This window comes from Perca flavescens, chromosome 9 (assembly GCF_004354835.1).
Source record: "Perca flavescens isolate YP-PL-M2 chromosome 9, PFLA_1.0, whole genome shotgun sequence".
NCBI classification, from domain to species: domain Eukaryota; kingdom Metazoa; phylum Chordata; class Actinopteri; order Perciformes; family Percidae; genus Perca; species Perca flavescens.
In genome coordinates, this window is record NC_041339.1 from 33819780 (window position 1) to 33836254 (window position 16475).

At 40.9% G+C, this 16475-nt stretch overlaps 1 protein-coding gene across 1 annotated transcript in view; it reads right to left on the reverse strand.

Moving 5' to 3' along the window:
- The window catches only part of ghrhrb (growth hormone releasing hormone receptor b), a 55183-nt gene that overhangs the window by 18152 nt on the left and 20556 nt on the right, over positions 1-16475 (reverse strand). Inside the window, exon 3 of the mRNA XM_028587853.1 lies at positions 7902-8009. Coding sequence (XP_028443654.1) covers positions 7902-8009 — 108 coding nt within the window. The remainder of the gene's footprint in view (positions 1-7901; positions 8010-16475) is intronic.

Here is a 16475-nt window from a genome sequence, read left to right on the forward strand (position 1 = left end):
TTGCAACTTTTGGCCGGCGAGCCGGCGGCCTCAGCGTCAGGAAGTATCGCGTGATATCAGGTCTGGCGATGTAACGAATTGCTTCACGGCACTGCACACATACGCCCATTCAGGAACTGGCTAACAAGGTAGCGATGCCGTTTTTCACACTATCGTCATGTTTGAGCCAGCAAAAAAGAAGCAGAAAGCTAGGAAAGCATTGTCGGAGGAACAGAGAAAGAGGAAACGGCAGACTGACCAAGCGAGTCAGACACAAACATAAACATAGGATTTGCCAAATATCTATTCCAAAGCTGTAGGGGGAGCTCCATAGAAAAACCTGCGAGCGAAGAAATTGCCAAAACTGCATAGCGTCCCTTTAAAAGTGATCCCAAAGAGAGAGACCACTTAATGTTAATGCAGAAAGGCAAGTTCATAAAAAGCTTAGTTAAAGGAAGTAAAAGAAAGCTGTGTGTAACGGCTCAAACATGTGCTGCAGATTTAACGTCTAATCAACAAGAGGAAGCACAGATTGTTTGTTCCACAACATCACATATAACATGCAAACTCAGTATGATGAATGGTAAATGTTCCATTTGTTGCCATTTGTTGTTTGGATTCATGAATATGCAGCGTTCCTGATGAAGACTATTAGGAGACACTGATGAATAAGTGTAATAAATGTAAATCAAAACACACATTCTCAGGATTGGCTTACGACGGAGCACATCAAGGGGAAAAAAAATTAAGGAGGAAGATTTTTTATTTATTTTGCATTTCGAGAATAAAGTCGAAATGTCGAGAATAAAGTCAACGTGACGAGAATAAAGTTCAAAATACCATTTCAAGAATAAAGTCGACATGTGGAGAAAAAACTTTATTTCAAGAATCAAGTCGGACTTTTGAGAATAAACCAAACCACTAGCTTTACCTATAGTCTTCTACTAAATGCACTGTGAAGGCCTATATGAACTTGTGAAGTTATACTTCAGAATCGGTTTTAATAACAAAATTCTTTTAGCGCATAAACACAGTATGGTGATAAGTCTGTTCAGAAGGAGACACCACACAAACTTGGAAGAGGTGGCCATATTCCTGCAAACTGAAAGGATATGTTGTGTGTATATACACTACCGGTCAAAAGTTTGGGGTCACTTAGAAATTTCCATTCCACTCCCTTCCAGACACAATACCTGCTGAGATCAGTTGTATTGTTTTTTTTAACCAGGGCAGCAGTTTTCAGATTACATTATTTGCTTACATAATTGCAAAAGGGTTCTCGACTGTTGTAGAAAGAAGTGGCTGAAGAAACACTTGAAATTCATGCTTTTTGGTCTAAACGTCATACCCAAATTAAAAGTGGTACAGCTCCCATATACTTTGACACTCAGGGGTGTGCCTGATATCATTGGAAAGGTGATTGATGTGGGTTTGTTTGTGTATTTGAGAAGTGTTGTATTTTGTAGTTTTTTGGCTTTTTATTTGCACTTTTCAAATAGAAATAAAAAACGCACAGACATATTTGTAGAAAAGAATTCATATAAAATCCATTTTTGAGTCTTTTAGCTTCTGAATTTTTTTCTGTAGTAAGCTGAGACGTGGCTAATGCTGTGTTGTCTGTCACCTGTCAGATGTGTTTACAGCAGTGTATTTTAATAATTTTACAGATTTATAACTTGGACAGAAATAAAAATCTCCATTCTAGCCTCTGTAACTCTGTGTCAGTAAGGCCTAGAATCACCCTGACACAACTTGAGTGTTTCCTTTCCAATGATATCAGGCACACCCTGAGTGTCAAAGTATATGGGAGCTGTACCACTTTTAATTTGGGTATGACGTTTAGAACAAAAAGCATGGAATTTCAAGCATTTCTTCAGCCACTTCTGTCTACAACAGTCGAGAACCATTTTGCAATTATGTAAGCACATAATGTAATCTGAAAACTGCTGCCCCTGATTAAAAAAAACAATGCAACTGATCTCTGCTGGTATTCTGTCTGGAATGGAAATTTCTAAGTGACCCCAAACTTTTGACCGGTAGTGTATATATATATATATATATATATATATATATATATATATATATATATATATATATATATATATTAGGGTGGGGGAAAAAATCGATACAGCATAGTATCGCAATATTTTCGGTGGCAATACTGTATCGATACACAGACGTCAAGTATCGATCTTTTATGATATATGTGTCAGTCAGTCTGTCTGCTTGACAATCACATTTTGCAGCAATAAAATTGAAGTGAGATGAACAGACAGAGAAATGTATCTTTTTAGATAAAACAGATGTTGACAAAATTGTCCTTTCGGGACATCATTTGAAATTGGGAAAAATCTGAAGCTGGAAAAAAGGTTATACATTGCAATATATCGCAGAATATTGCAATATGTTTAAAATCGCAATAATATTGTATCGTGACATAAGTATCGGGATGATATTGTATCGTGAGGCCTCTGGTGATTCCCACCCCTAAAATATATATATATATATATATATATATATATATATATATATATATATATATATATATATATATATATATATATAAATAATAAGAAGAATACAAATACAAACACTCGTCACTCTTATAGCACACCTCTCTCTCTCTCTCTCTCTCTCTCTCTCTCAGCAGACGCAGTTATAATTACATGTATACACATGAGCCCAGACGCTGGTATTTCTCAGAAGTGAAATAACGCCACAGCTCTTCATTAGGATTCAATGGGCTGCACTATAACTCCATCTGCGTGTTAATGATGTGAGCCCCTGGAGACACAGCCTCCTGTGAACACGACAAACGTGTGAGAGCACTAATACACGCTGATCAACAGCCAGCCCTGCCATTCATCTGACAGAGGTCAGGTCTGGGGTCTAATGTGCCGAAAGTTTAGAGACAATTGCTTTTTCTCTTTCCTCTCTTTTTTTTTTTTTTTTTTTGGAAAGCAACAAAAATAATTAATATTAATTAGTTAATTATTGTCACCGTCAGGTTGGCTGAATTAAGATATTAAGTCATTTGATTGATGATCATGAATGCTAGCTGCCAATTGAGGCATGATTTTAATAGTGATTTTTGGAGAGATTCGATCAAATTATTATATTTACCTCATTAAGTCCATGGACAGAAGGTATTGTGTCATGGTATACGCTGTCATAATGTACACATTTGGCAAACATAAAGTCAAGGTAAGACAGAGAGGTCACCTTTATATATATTGACTTATTTATTTTATCTATATTGATTTTTTCCAAAATAACAAACAAAATACAGTGACAAGCAACGTTTCAAAATAAGTTTAATGTGAAAGAAAGTTACTGTATATGAAAAATAAACTGCTGACTGTGTGTGTGTGTGTGTGTGTGTGTGTGTGTGTGTGTGTGTGTGTGTGTGTGAGAGAGAGAGAGAGAGACAGTCTCTTGAAGTAAAAAAACAATCAGCATTTACTTAGTTTGATTTCCGTCCTGCAAATTACACTTTTATAATCCAAATGTGATCGTCAGATATTTGATTGAAATGAAAAAATGAACAACAATAAATGAAAGATAATGAATCATGCCTGCATGCACACTCGCCTCATTCATAGCTGTGCTGCTACAGTACTTCTGAGCTGAGAAACACTGAGCTGCCACGGTAAACATTAGTGCAACGTGCATTAAGACATGTTTTTTCACTTGAAGAGCCTGTACAACAGAGATTGTCCAGTATGTGATTCCACTTTAAGTCCAATTGATTGGTGGGTAAACACTACTGTTTGCTGTCAAACTGCTCGTTCAACATGACCAAAGTAGTTTGTTGGGATCAATACTGTGCACAAACATCTTCTATTGACATCAGTTAAATCCTCTCTTAACCTGGATCAGGAGCATCTGATTGGAAGACCTCAGTGCTTTGACATGTGTGTACTATTTTAAAATCAATCCTGAAACGGACAGGAAGCCAGTCGAGCAAGGCTAAAACTAGGGGTAATTGTGGTCACGCTTTTAGTCCCGGTTAAAAGCTGAGCTGCTGGGGCGCCTGGGTAGCTCACATGGTAGAGCGTGCGCCCATATACAGAGGCTCAGTTCTCGACGCAGTGGCCGTGGGTTCAGTTCCGACCTGCGGCCCTTTGCTGCATGTCATTTCCCCCCTCTCTCCCCTTTCAAGTCTAAGCTTTCCTGTCTAAAACAAGGGCCTAAAAATTACAAAAAAAAGCCGAGCTGCTGCGTTCTGGACTAACTGCAACCGACGAAGAGATGACTGATCCAATCCAACATTTAAATAGTTACAGTCTAACTGAGACGTAATAAAACCATGTATAACTCTTTTGATATCGTTGCGCAGCAGGTAGGGCTTGACTTTATCCAAAAGTTTCAGCTGGAAGAAACTGGCTTTTACAAGAGAACTAAACTCTTTTTCAGATATAATATCAGTACATCTTTCCTGTTCCTATCCTTCACAGAACTTGACTGAATGCGGAGTTAAGGAGGCGTTTTAGTTTAGTTCCCAAAAGTATAACAAAAATATGAAAGATATTCCTACTAAAAGCTTGAGGTAACACTGACAGCAGTCAGGTGAAGGCTGTAAACGATGAATTCATATGAGGCAGCCATGTTCTCCCACCATGGCCTGGAGTTAGAATGACAGCGCTCACTCAGCTAACCGAGCTCCGTGGCGAGGTCATCAGTGTTTTCTGTGTGAATCTCTGCGTTCACAAGACGGAGGATGAAAAGTTTACAGTGAAAAAAAATAAACAATTTCAGGTTTCGTGATGTGAATATGCCCGTCCGGCCTCCTCAGCACAGCCGGGCACAGTGTGGGGGCTTGAGTTGTGGGTGGTTTTACCGGTATCCAGCTGCATTAGCCTGAGTATAAGGTGGCATGTAAAGCCTGCAGGCCTGTAGCTGTGGCGTCGGCGGGTGAATGGTTGGAATGTGAAAGCAGGTTGAAGGCCGATGCTCCGGGGAGGGCACTAGTGCTCATACCGCCAGGCTTAACAAGCGCCGCCAATTCCTTCCTCAAGCTCTTGGCTCTCACAGTGAACCCTTTGATTTTCCAATTCATTATTTTCTCTGCTTGCAGCCTCCCGTTGGATAGGCCGGATCTAACTGCACAGCTACAGCACTTGACTTATCCGGGTAGTCTGTGGAGGAGGAAATCCAGTGGGGTCCAGGAACCCACTAACTCTGAGTTATGAGGTCATCAGCAGCAACCTCCGCCTCCTGATCCTCCTAAGGATAACGCCTGACTTTCCCTGCTGTGTTTTTTTTGTCTTCTCCTCCTTCTTCTTTTTCCCTGCTTTGTGCTGTATTTCATTCTCACTGCTGCATCATTTCTACATCCCAGCATCCCACATACTGCACATGCTCTCTACGGCTACTGAAAAGTAATTCAGCAACACTGACTGACATACTGCAAGAGTCTGGACTTCGACCACTCTGTGTTTCCAACACATCGGGGGGGTGGGGGGGTTTACAGAAAGGGTAGGAGTCAAGGGCGTAACTCTGGGGTTCAACATTGCGGGGTTCGAGATCTCCACTTTTGAGCAAAATTGAAATTTTGAGCGTCAAACACTTCATTTTCTGCAGTCCGGTGAATTTTTCTGCAACAATTTGTGCTGCAAATTCTTTATTTATGGAAAGGAAATTATAATAGTTTTTTGGGGTAGGTTGCACTGGCCAGTTTAGATTTTTGGGGGAGGGGAGGTTGTATCCTAGTATAAAACAATTTCTGACTCGCCAGATACGTTAATTAACATTTGCTCATTATGATGATAGAAAACGTAATCCAGTCGGCATTATATTTCATTTGAAACATATTTGCTGTTGCAAATACATTGTAGCCTATATAAACATACAGTAACAGTAATGTGTAGATAGATGGTTACAAAATTCTCAGCTCCACACAACTCTCTGTATGGCTATGTTCAGAAGATTGTGTCGTCCGGTGACAAGAGTCATGCGAAGATAATGACCTCTTCTGAAGAGTCCATCATGGTTTTTTGTGTGTCCTCCTTGGCTACTAGAAACAGTGTGGGGGATTTGGTGCGCGATCACGGAAGGCTTGTATCATGTGGACGACAGTTTTGTTGTCATTACTTAGAATTCCTCATGAGGGCGACAGAAACTATGCACTATAACTTTAACAATCATTTTAATAAAGATCCCTTAAGTTCCGTTTGTTACAAATAAGTCTGAAGTTCTGTAAGGTCAGGGTATTTCTTTTTACTGCCTCTTCTTCCACTCCTACATTTCCACTGGGTCTGTTTGTGACAACACACAGATTTTTATGTCATCGTTTTGTCTCCCACATGTCCAGAAAAACATTTTTCTACCATTTCTGTTGCATCTATATCTCTCTGTTAGACATTGTATGGTTCATGAGAGATTCAGAGCTTATTTAGTCTCCTTTAGACCAGCCAGCTGGATGAGACAGGGGTCTGAAGAAGGTGGGGGTCATGTAAACAGCGAGGAGGGTATGCAGCTCTCTCTGCAGCCAAGTTCAGACACAGGAGATGAGTTTGCGTAATCCGCGTACAAAAAAAGGTCCTATCGCCGTAAACCACTCAGCAAAAGCATAACACTGGTCCTAAGAGATATCTAAATATTACCTGGTCCCCTTGCTGAGCTGTAAACTGAATGAGGGATGAACTGAGCACAATTTCATCATGCTAGAAAAATCTATGTATCTGTCTGTTCTTTTGCTTCTGAAAAATCTTTCCTCCAGTTTCAAAAACCCAAAAGTCAACATGGCCTTAAGACAGATTATTGACTGACAACATCAACACAGGAAATACAGCTGAGGCACAAGCAGGATGGATAAAAAGGATACAAAAAGATTTTCTGTTGGCAGGATTAATAATTATTTCTGAGTTCTGCATCATTTCCACAGCCTCAAACAGGGCTAATAAAAACATTTCTGCTGCCTCAAAATTAAAATTAAAACGTTCAAATGTGGACAACAAAAAATAATTTCAATGTATAATTATTAAAATCCCTCAAAGGATAACAGAGCAATTTTTAAACAGTTGAGAGCCATTTAAATTGCATAACATGAAATATAAGATAATAAAAAAAGGGATTTAAAGAGCCCCTGAAATCGAAACAATAAAACCAGCTTTATTTGGTCAAAATGTGTTTCTTGTTATTTAGAAAGCCTGTACTAAACAAAATGAGTTATCTTTAAATACATAAGTTAAGACAAAAATCATTTTCTTTCCATCGGAGGGCCCCATGGAGACCGAGCAACTGTACGCAGTTTTTGTTAATGCATTTCTGCCTGTAGGTGGCTGCATCTGTCCCCCAGATGTGTGAAAGGTGATCAGAACAGCATGAAAACCAAGGCACTCTTGTTGAAGAAAATGTTAAAAGAAGCCTTTATTGATGCGGCTAATGCATAGCAAAAGGTAAAAAAAAAAAAAAAAATAGGAGCCAACGCGCTGCGGCACACGGGCCTTCTTCAGGGTGACTAACCCTCCTTGGGTTTGGGTGGCACCTAAATCATGGTTGCAGCTGTCGCAGTGGTCCTGCTCCGCGCCCTGCTATGCCCTGCTACGCCCTGCAGTGCCCTGCTATTCCATGAACTACTACAACTACTATTTCTAATCATTGTTCCATTATCTTTATTGTGCCTATAATTGCAGCTGTTCATCACAAAAGGCAGGTTTTTCTTCGCCACTGTCACACTAAATGCTTGCTCTTGGGGGAATTACTAGAATTGTTGGGTCTTTGTAAATTATAGAGTGTGGACTAGCCCTACTATATCTGTAAAGTATCTTGAGATAACTCTTTTTATGATTTGATACTATAAATAAAATTGAATTAAAAATTGAATTAACCAGAAGTGAGATACAAACAGGAAATATATATAGAACATATATATATAGAACAAAGACAGAAAGTGTGAAAGGTGAGTTGAAGTGTGTTACCTTGGTTATCAGCAAACAGCTGGGACGCATTGGCACACGAGACGCTGACCACCTGTCCCACATCTGCACGATACCAGCAACGGATATCATCCCACTCTGTCAGACACCCTGGGACAAGAAGACAACATTTATCACACATAGGGCTGGGCAATACATCGATATTATATTAATATCCATATATGAGGTTACACTCTAATGTCTGCGTATTAACTGCTGTATGGCTGTATATTTTAACAGAAATTGTCCGTAGAACGTGATTCCCAGTTGTATTTCTGTTTATTTACATTTCAAATTGCTTTGCGGGACTTTTATCTGTGCTCCGACAGCTTTTGGCAGCGATGGAGGATTTTAACCCATTGTCTTTTTATGAAAAAAACTGTTGCCGTTTCACAACGTGCGCCAGTTGCTGGTACAAGGAAGTGTTGAAACAAACTGGGAGAATCTGGGACAAAATTTGTTTCCCCTTGAACAAAATTAAGAATACAGTTTGGTATGTGAACGTTTTTTAAGGGGAGTCCTAAAACCTTTTTTTTTTTTTAACACAAGTGAAAAGAATGTCCACCACTGCAGTAAGACTATTTCATACTGTCTCTTGAATAGAAACAAACTTGTTTAACCCTTAACCCGGGTCAAATTGACCCGTTTTCAATTTTTGTTTTATATCAGAAAATATGGCACGTAGAAATAAGCACTGAAAATGTGTAGAAGAAAAATTTAACAATTTCAAACGTTGGAAAAAGCAAAAACCTTTTTCAATGTTGACGGGAAGACAACACCAGGGTTAAACATGTTTTAGATATGAGTGTCAGTACATTCAAACCAAAAAGTATAAGTAAGAAGGCTGTAGCAGTAACTATTAGTAAAAACAAGTTGATTTGCATTAGAAAATAGATGGAAATGATCTTCCTGCACTGGCCAGGTCTTCACCTTTTTCTAATTAAATAACAATCACAGACAATACTGACTGCAGAATTTCTCAGAATATGTTCTAGCTTCTGACATAACCCTGACTGACTTCCCCTCTCTCTTTATGCAGCGCGCTTACATTTCAGTCAGTGAGTGAACACTTCTGAATGCTACAGGACTTGCTCATGTTAACTACTGACTCGCATACCTAACTAAGATTCATTTTATCTGTATAGAAATTAATTTTTCAAGGGGTTCCCCCCAGTTTGGGAAGAAAATAAAAGGGCGTTTGATTCGGTGACGTCCTCAGCCCTCCTCTCTGCCCACGCTTTGCCTCTGCTGTTCCCCTCACATGGCTGACACGCTCTCCTTGCAGCCTCCGTCGCTCCGAACGGGGGAGGTGTGAAGAGGGGGGGAAGAGAGAGAAAGACAGAGCGAGAGCAGTAATGAGGAGCCCGTCTCTCTCTGCCACCACAACGCCTCACACATCAAAGCCGCTTGGCCCCGTGTCAATTAAAACAGCAGCGCGCTGAGACCACCGCCACTCATTCATAATAAAACACAGCCTTTGGCTCCGGCTGGAGGTTCTCCTGCCAGAAGCAATGATTAGGCAAACATCTCGCTGCATAACTGTGACTTTGAACTGAAAATTCTGCCTCGCATCTGAGCTATTTAGCTATAGCTGTTTGGACAGTAACACCGAGCTGGCAGCTGCTGATGACATTTTCATCTGCTGCATTGATTGAAAGTGGCACGTTAAAAGGCCTAAATTGTGAAGTCCTTGATGGCTCTCCGGGTAATGAAAAGCCTAGAGAGCTGTTAGTGCACGTATACAGACTGTGACAGTATAAAAGGACCCTTTTTGAAAGGATCTCTGTAAAGGTGTAGCCAGCCCCTTCTAACCCATATATATTGTATGCGGCTGATAAACACCGATAACTCCATTCAATGGAGTGATAACATTCAAAATGGGTGGCAGGTGGCCACATCTCAGTAGTTTATTCATCCTCTGGCTACGACTTCTCACACTTCGCTACCCAGTGTTATCATGGTTCAATTAGACATTTGTCTTCTGTTTGTCATCTACATTGCTGCTGCTATAATATTGTTACAAATATTGCAGTGATATTGTTACAAATAATACAGGAGCAAAGGCTCCGCTGGGACGTCTACGACAATATCTGCCCTTTAATAAAACAATGTTATGTGACGAGGGAGAAGCAGAGGTGGACGGAGAAACCGAGAAGACGAGGAGGAGGAAGAAGAAGTAAAATACAGACGGTGCTTGTGTACTTTAACTGACATGTTATGGAAAGATAAAGTTACTGTTGTTAGTGTATGTTCTGTTTAGACAGCAGACATTTCTACTGCCTGGATCTTCGCAAATCCAAACTGTATTTTATTCTCCCTCGACCAGCTACAGTGGCAGTTCTAGACCGTTTCAAATGGAGGGGCCAGGCTGGGGTCACATGCGATTTCAGGGGAACCAAATATATTAATCAACCCCCCCATAGGTTTGGTTGTACAAAAGTAAAATCCCCTTTTTGGGCTAAAGGTGGGGATAAAGATGTATGAAAATATTTGCCACGGCCATTTTACAGTAGCCGTAGCCAAGCTGGCGCGCGCAAATGTGACGTCATGGAATCGCCAGAACTATTTATACCCGCACTGGTGCTTGCGACACTAGTTGCAGTCTTCTCCTGAACAGAGGTGTTACAACTGAGTAAAGGCTACCGACTTTGCCATTTATACGGACAAGAAGAAGAAGAAAAAGGTAATCAATGGCAGAACTGGCAGAAGCATTGACGTCAATGCTTCGATTTGGTCGCGCACTCAAAATCCTGGCGCGCCAGCAAGAATAAATGTCATTTTGACGTCACGATGGCACACGCCAGCTTGGCTGCGGCTACTGTAAAACGACCTTTAGGGGGGCCAGAGGGGGGTCGAGCCCCCCCACTAGAACCGCCACTGACCAGCTGACACTGACAATCCAAGCGAAAAATGTTGAATCTTGATCTGCACCTGAGAGACAGAGTAGAGTAATGACAATATTTTCCTCTGCAATGTGAAGTAGCGTGTACCTGCGGGGCTGAAAAACAAAGTTGATGCCCAACGTTACAGCAGAAATAAACATGTTTTCATCTCTATAGCTAAGTTCTCCGTGGGGGCGTTTTCTTTTTTAAATTCACCTGTTTAAATCATATTAAGGCTTAAAGTTCTGCATAATTAAGGGCGTTCCGCTTTGAGTGACAGGTGGCGTCTGTCACAGGAGGCTGGCATAGACGGTAGGCTTCATTCAGCCAGCCTCAGCTCCGTCCACACTCCACCCCTTTGCTAAATTTTGGATTAGCCGACGTCTAGTCTAACATTGAGGACATTTTATTTATGGGATAGTTCCGGTGCCGTCGGAGGTTCCGGCTGTCCCTCACCTTTCCACTTTCTTTGTGTTGGCGTTCTAAACTTCGGTCAATTCGGGACACATCCTCCGAGCTAGAACCGACAATTATTTATATATATATATATATATATATTTTTTAGTAAAATTCCCATTACACACTTGACTTCCAGAGCTTGCATCCCTACGTGCACAGGTTCCACCAAAACAAGTTCCTTCCCAAGACTATTTTGCAGAGGCGCTGTTGCTGCGTCTGGGGCTTAGCGCCACCCGGGACAATTATGATTGGTTTAAAGAAATGCCAATAAACCAGAGCACATTTCTCTCCCGTCCCGGAATGCTATGCAGCTCTGTGGAGGAAGATCTGGCAATGCGATACTAGCCGACGTCAGGCACTGCCAAGATGGCAACGGCCGGACCCACCTACTTTGAGCTTTATTATGGTTCTTCAGAGACCTATGTGTGACGTCACGGTGACTATGTCCATATTATATATAGTTATTTGTGTGCACTAGTGGTTTTAAACTCAAATTAGTCGCTCTAAACTCCAAAAGTGACTTTGTAGGCTTCTGTGCAAAAAGTCTTACTTTTATATTGCACATTTCAATATCTTTATCTTTTGTTTTCTATACTGTTTGGTTTTGTCTTACAGTTGCACTATTTAGAATTTATTTTATGTATTACTTTTCTTTATGTTATTTATACATATTACTTGTCTTTTTTATATATTATTTTTTTTTATCTTTATTTGTATATACTTCTCATCTTTTAAATTGTGTACGGGTCCTTATTGCACCGTGGGTGGGAGAGAAAGGTATTTTCAATAGCTCTGTATGTCTGGCAAATATTGCAGAATTGGAAATAAAGTTGACTTGACTAGTAATGAAAGTCATTATTTCTCTCCCAGCACATTTGACATACTTGATACAGAGTTCTGCCTATTTCATCATGGTTGAACCAAACTTTCAAATCCAAGCGGACACACAAGCTCATTTTGAACAAAAAAAGCATAACCCTAACAAACCTGAGGTCATTTTTACAATGTATTGTCCGTGTAGTTTTATTTTCTAAAAAAGCTTGTAAAACATCAACCTTTTTGTCTACAGTCAATCTATGAACATAATTTTTTTCAGGAAAAACTGGGCTATTAGAATATTTGTGCTGCAGTGAGGTCACTTGAATGTAACAAAAGGTTGTATGACCTTAAAATAACTAATATATTAAATTTGTAATCATATAAAAGAGAAAAGCAGCAACTCATCACATTTTTTTAGGCTTGATAAATGATTAATCCATCATTAATGTTGCTATTGATTAATGTTGATGTGTTTATAGACCTATTATTTCTGTGATAAAATGTACTTTGGTGAGTTCCACCTCTGGTATTTGGTCGGTGTAATTAGTTATTGAAGTGACAATTGCGAGTGACTACAAAGAGACAGAGAGGGCAGGACAGTGTGGTGTGTAATGATCTGTGGAAATGTCAACAGTGGAGCGTGGAAGCCAAGTGGAAGCACACACACACACACAACACACACACACACACACACAAATTCATGAGGTTGGCTGTTGCTCACTGTGAGTCTAATTAGAAGTATCCTTTGAAAATGGACAAGACTGTTAATCTGTTCTCTCTCTCTCTCTCTCTCTCTCTCTCTCTCTCTCTCTCTGTTTACTTCTGCATTTGTTCACTTTCTCATTTCCTCTCTGTCACTGACTTCCCATGTTTGTGCCTTAATGGTGTTTCCTGTTGGACTGGAGATGTGAAGTTAATTAACCTGAAGTAGACAAGACATGTGTCTTTTTCTCTCTCTCTCTCTCTCTCTCTCTCTCTCTCTCTCTATCTCTCTCTCTCTGTATCTCCGGTGGACAGTTGTTGATTACTCAAGAAATACAAAAAGACACAAAGTGAATTTGAGAGTGCGTTTTCACCTTTCTTGGTGCTGTACATTGTCCTTATTTTACCCATCACAGGAAACAATTAGAACCACACTAACAACTGCAAATTGGGCAGTCTTTTGTAACACTGCCATTACAAAGCCTCTTAATTTCCCAGTCACTCTCTTCCTTCCACCCATCTGTTCGTCCTTTGTCTACTCACATCTGATGGGTTCTTCCACTCTTAATGAATCCTGATGAATTAGTGAATTACTGAATGCATTGGTTCCTAAACGCACCTGTTTCACCTCCTCTTTAAACTTCTAGATCTTTAAACTGCTTTGAGAGAATAGGTGCTAATAAAAGCAAAATGTGCTCGGTTAACACAAGTAGTCGTTGTAAAATTGTCCCTTTTACAAAGTTTTGCTTATGGAAAAAAACTAAATGAATAACTTACAGAACAGCTTCAGTGCGTAACTTTTTTATATCAATGAACGTCCGTTACATTCAAGCCATTGCCAAATGAGTTGCTACAAAGCTAATTAAAGTTTTTTTTCCAACTGCTTACACACGTTTTCAAAACTATGTCTCATTTTTTCAAAACCCATACAATTCCCAAACTGCACACACAAAATGCAAAATGCCTCACATCTCCTTCAAAATGAAACGCTGCATTCAAATGCCATAAACACATGTCAGAATGAAGCATTTGCATCAAATGGCAATAATTTCCCAGATATAATAGTACATTTTTGGATATACCATGTAAACACTGTTCTAAATCTAAAGCTCTTTGGTCTTTCATAGGCTTATATCTACATTTCAATGCAATGTTCTACAGTGAAAGTAATCTGCTGAGAGGGGTAAAAAGTACACTGTAAACACCAATGCAGTGTAGAAACAGAAAATATTCATTAGGCCAAACATTACTGTTGTATACCGTAGCATACAACAAAACCATAAACATATGTAAACCAAAAATATATTCTTTAGAAGTGAGTAAAGAACACAATTGTGTGTGTGTGGGGTCCCAGGGGAGCGTCCAGGAATTGGTAGGTGGGGGCGATGGTGTTTCAAGCCCCCAATGCCGTCTTCCAGGCAGCGCTGCTGGAAGGCACTAGGGTTAGGCAAGGGTTAGGGTTAAGGTTAGGGTTAGGTGCCTTGAAGTCGACGGTCGCAGTGCTGCCTTGAAGTCGACGGTGGGGGCTTAAAACACCATCGAGCGGGGGCGATCACCAGTGCTAAGCTACGCTTCATCTCTTCTCCAGGCTGGGTCTGGCCACAGTACCCGGTCTCACGGCAGTTTATGTAAATGTCCACGTTATTCTTAATCTATTGATACGTGTTCACAGAGACGTTTTTCTTGTTTTTTACGTGTAAATGTCACGTTATTTTCTCGGGGAAAGGACGCCGGGAGGCGGGCGAAAAGCTGGGAGGCGCCCGCGAGGCGGCCTGCTGAGGACCCGCTGGATGAGGCGGCCGAAAAGGACGCCTCGCTCCTGCCAGGTGGCCCGCTGGGGACGCGCCACAATAACGGGATGGCGGAGGTTGGGTTTAGGAAAAAACTTACGTGGGAAAGGGAGCCTTATATGCCGGGAGACGCGCCAAAGTAACACGCGGGACAAAACGCCACACACGGAACGCAATCCCCGCTTGCCCGGGTGAAGGTCCTGTGTTGTTTGGCCCATCCACCACCCCAACCAACCTCCCTATGCAGATTTTTGGCTTTTTATATTACTCCCTACCATTTTCGTGCTGTGGCCACAATTTGCTTCCCATTGAATTACATTACTTCACATTTTTGTGTTGTCCGCCACGTAAAAACCGACAAAAACGTCTCCGTGAACATGTATCAATAGATTACAATAACGTCACATTTACACAAACTGCCATGAGACGGGGCTGGGCCACAAAACTTTGTCCACATCACAAGATACGTTTTCTCTTGCCAAACAACGAGGGAAGTATCTCCTAGCATGGCGTATCTAACCTAGGACAGAGGCAACCTCTATGTCCCCACATGCTTCCTCCATTGCCTGGAGAAGCGGCATGCGGGCATATGGTTGGCAATCATAGACTTTCCAGCGCCAGGCTGAGAAGAAATCTATTTAGAGAAGGTGAATATGGGGGGTAGGTACAAAACAACATATTGTGGATGGGTGGCAAACCAGTTTTGGACCAGAACAGCCCGGTGAAAACTAACATTATCCCATATAACCACAAATCTAGCAGGCTCCTGATCTGGATCAGGGACAAGCACTGTGTAAATTTCATCCAGAAAAGTGAGCATATGGCCGGTGTTGTAGGGACCCAGTGTGGCATTGTGATGGAGGACCCCGTTTTGAGTGATGGCAGCACACATAGTTATATTACCCCCACGCTGTCCAGGGACATTGGTAATTGCCCTCTGTCTTATTACATTTCTTCCGCGGTGCCTGGATTTGGTGAGGTTGAAGCCAACCTCATCCACATAAATAAATTCATGGCAAATTACATGGGCATCCATCTCCAATACTCTCTGTAACAGACAACAGGATATACAGATCAGTAAATATGGTATGTCTGAAGTACTGGAAGTAGTGAGTTTCTATCAAATGGCACCTTGTAAAGTTGTTTTATCGTCACTTGGTGCCGTTGTATGGTCGACATGCTTACAGCATTTATGTTGTTATTTATGGTGTCATTATTCAAGATATGCTCTCTTATCTCTCGAATCCTAATTGCGCTGTTGGCCAGAGTCATATTTATAATTGCAGTCTCTTGTACGTCTGTAAACAAGCATTCTCGTCACCCATGATGTCTTTGCCTCTCCACTCTGTAGAGAATTCAAACACAGTATGTGTTTAGCATAGGAACTGTAAACAATTTGCAAAAAATGTAGTACAGCATGATAAACAACCTCACTCATTCAATGCAGTGCAGTAAATAGATGGCTTAGAGTTACAAATGTTTATGCAATACTATGAAGTCATACGTATTTTACAGTACATTACTGTAATTCTAAAATTATCATTAGATAGTTGCATACCTGTTCAAAGGTTCGAATTATGGACGCCGCTGTAAATCAACTCAAGTTGTCATGTCAAACCATGGTCAAACCATGGTTGCCCTAATCTCATCAGAGATGGCTCGCCTTCCTTCTCTTTTTGCCCTTGTCCTCTTCTTGCCCCAGTCCAAGATGGCCGCCACCCAAACTACAGCTCCCAACATGCACTGCACGGACAGGTGCAAATGCCTGAGTCCTTTGATTGAAGCAGGTGCTCATGAACAAAGGAAACAAAGGGAGCTATGGCAGAGAGCAGGAGAGGGTTTTGTTTCTTAAGAGATACAGACATTATATAGGAAAACCGAAGTTTCAAGGCAGTGAGAGGAGATTTTGTGGTCTTCCTGTAAGT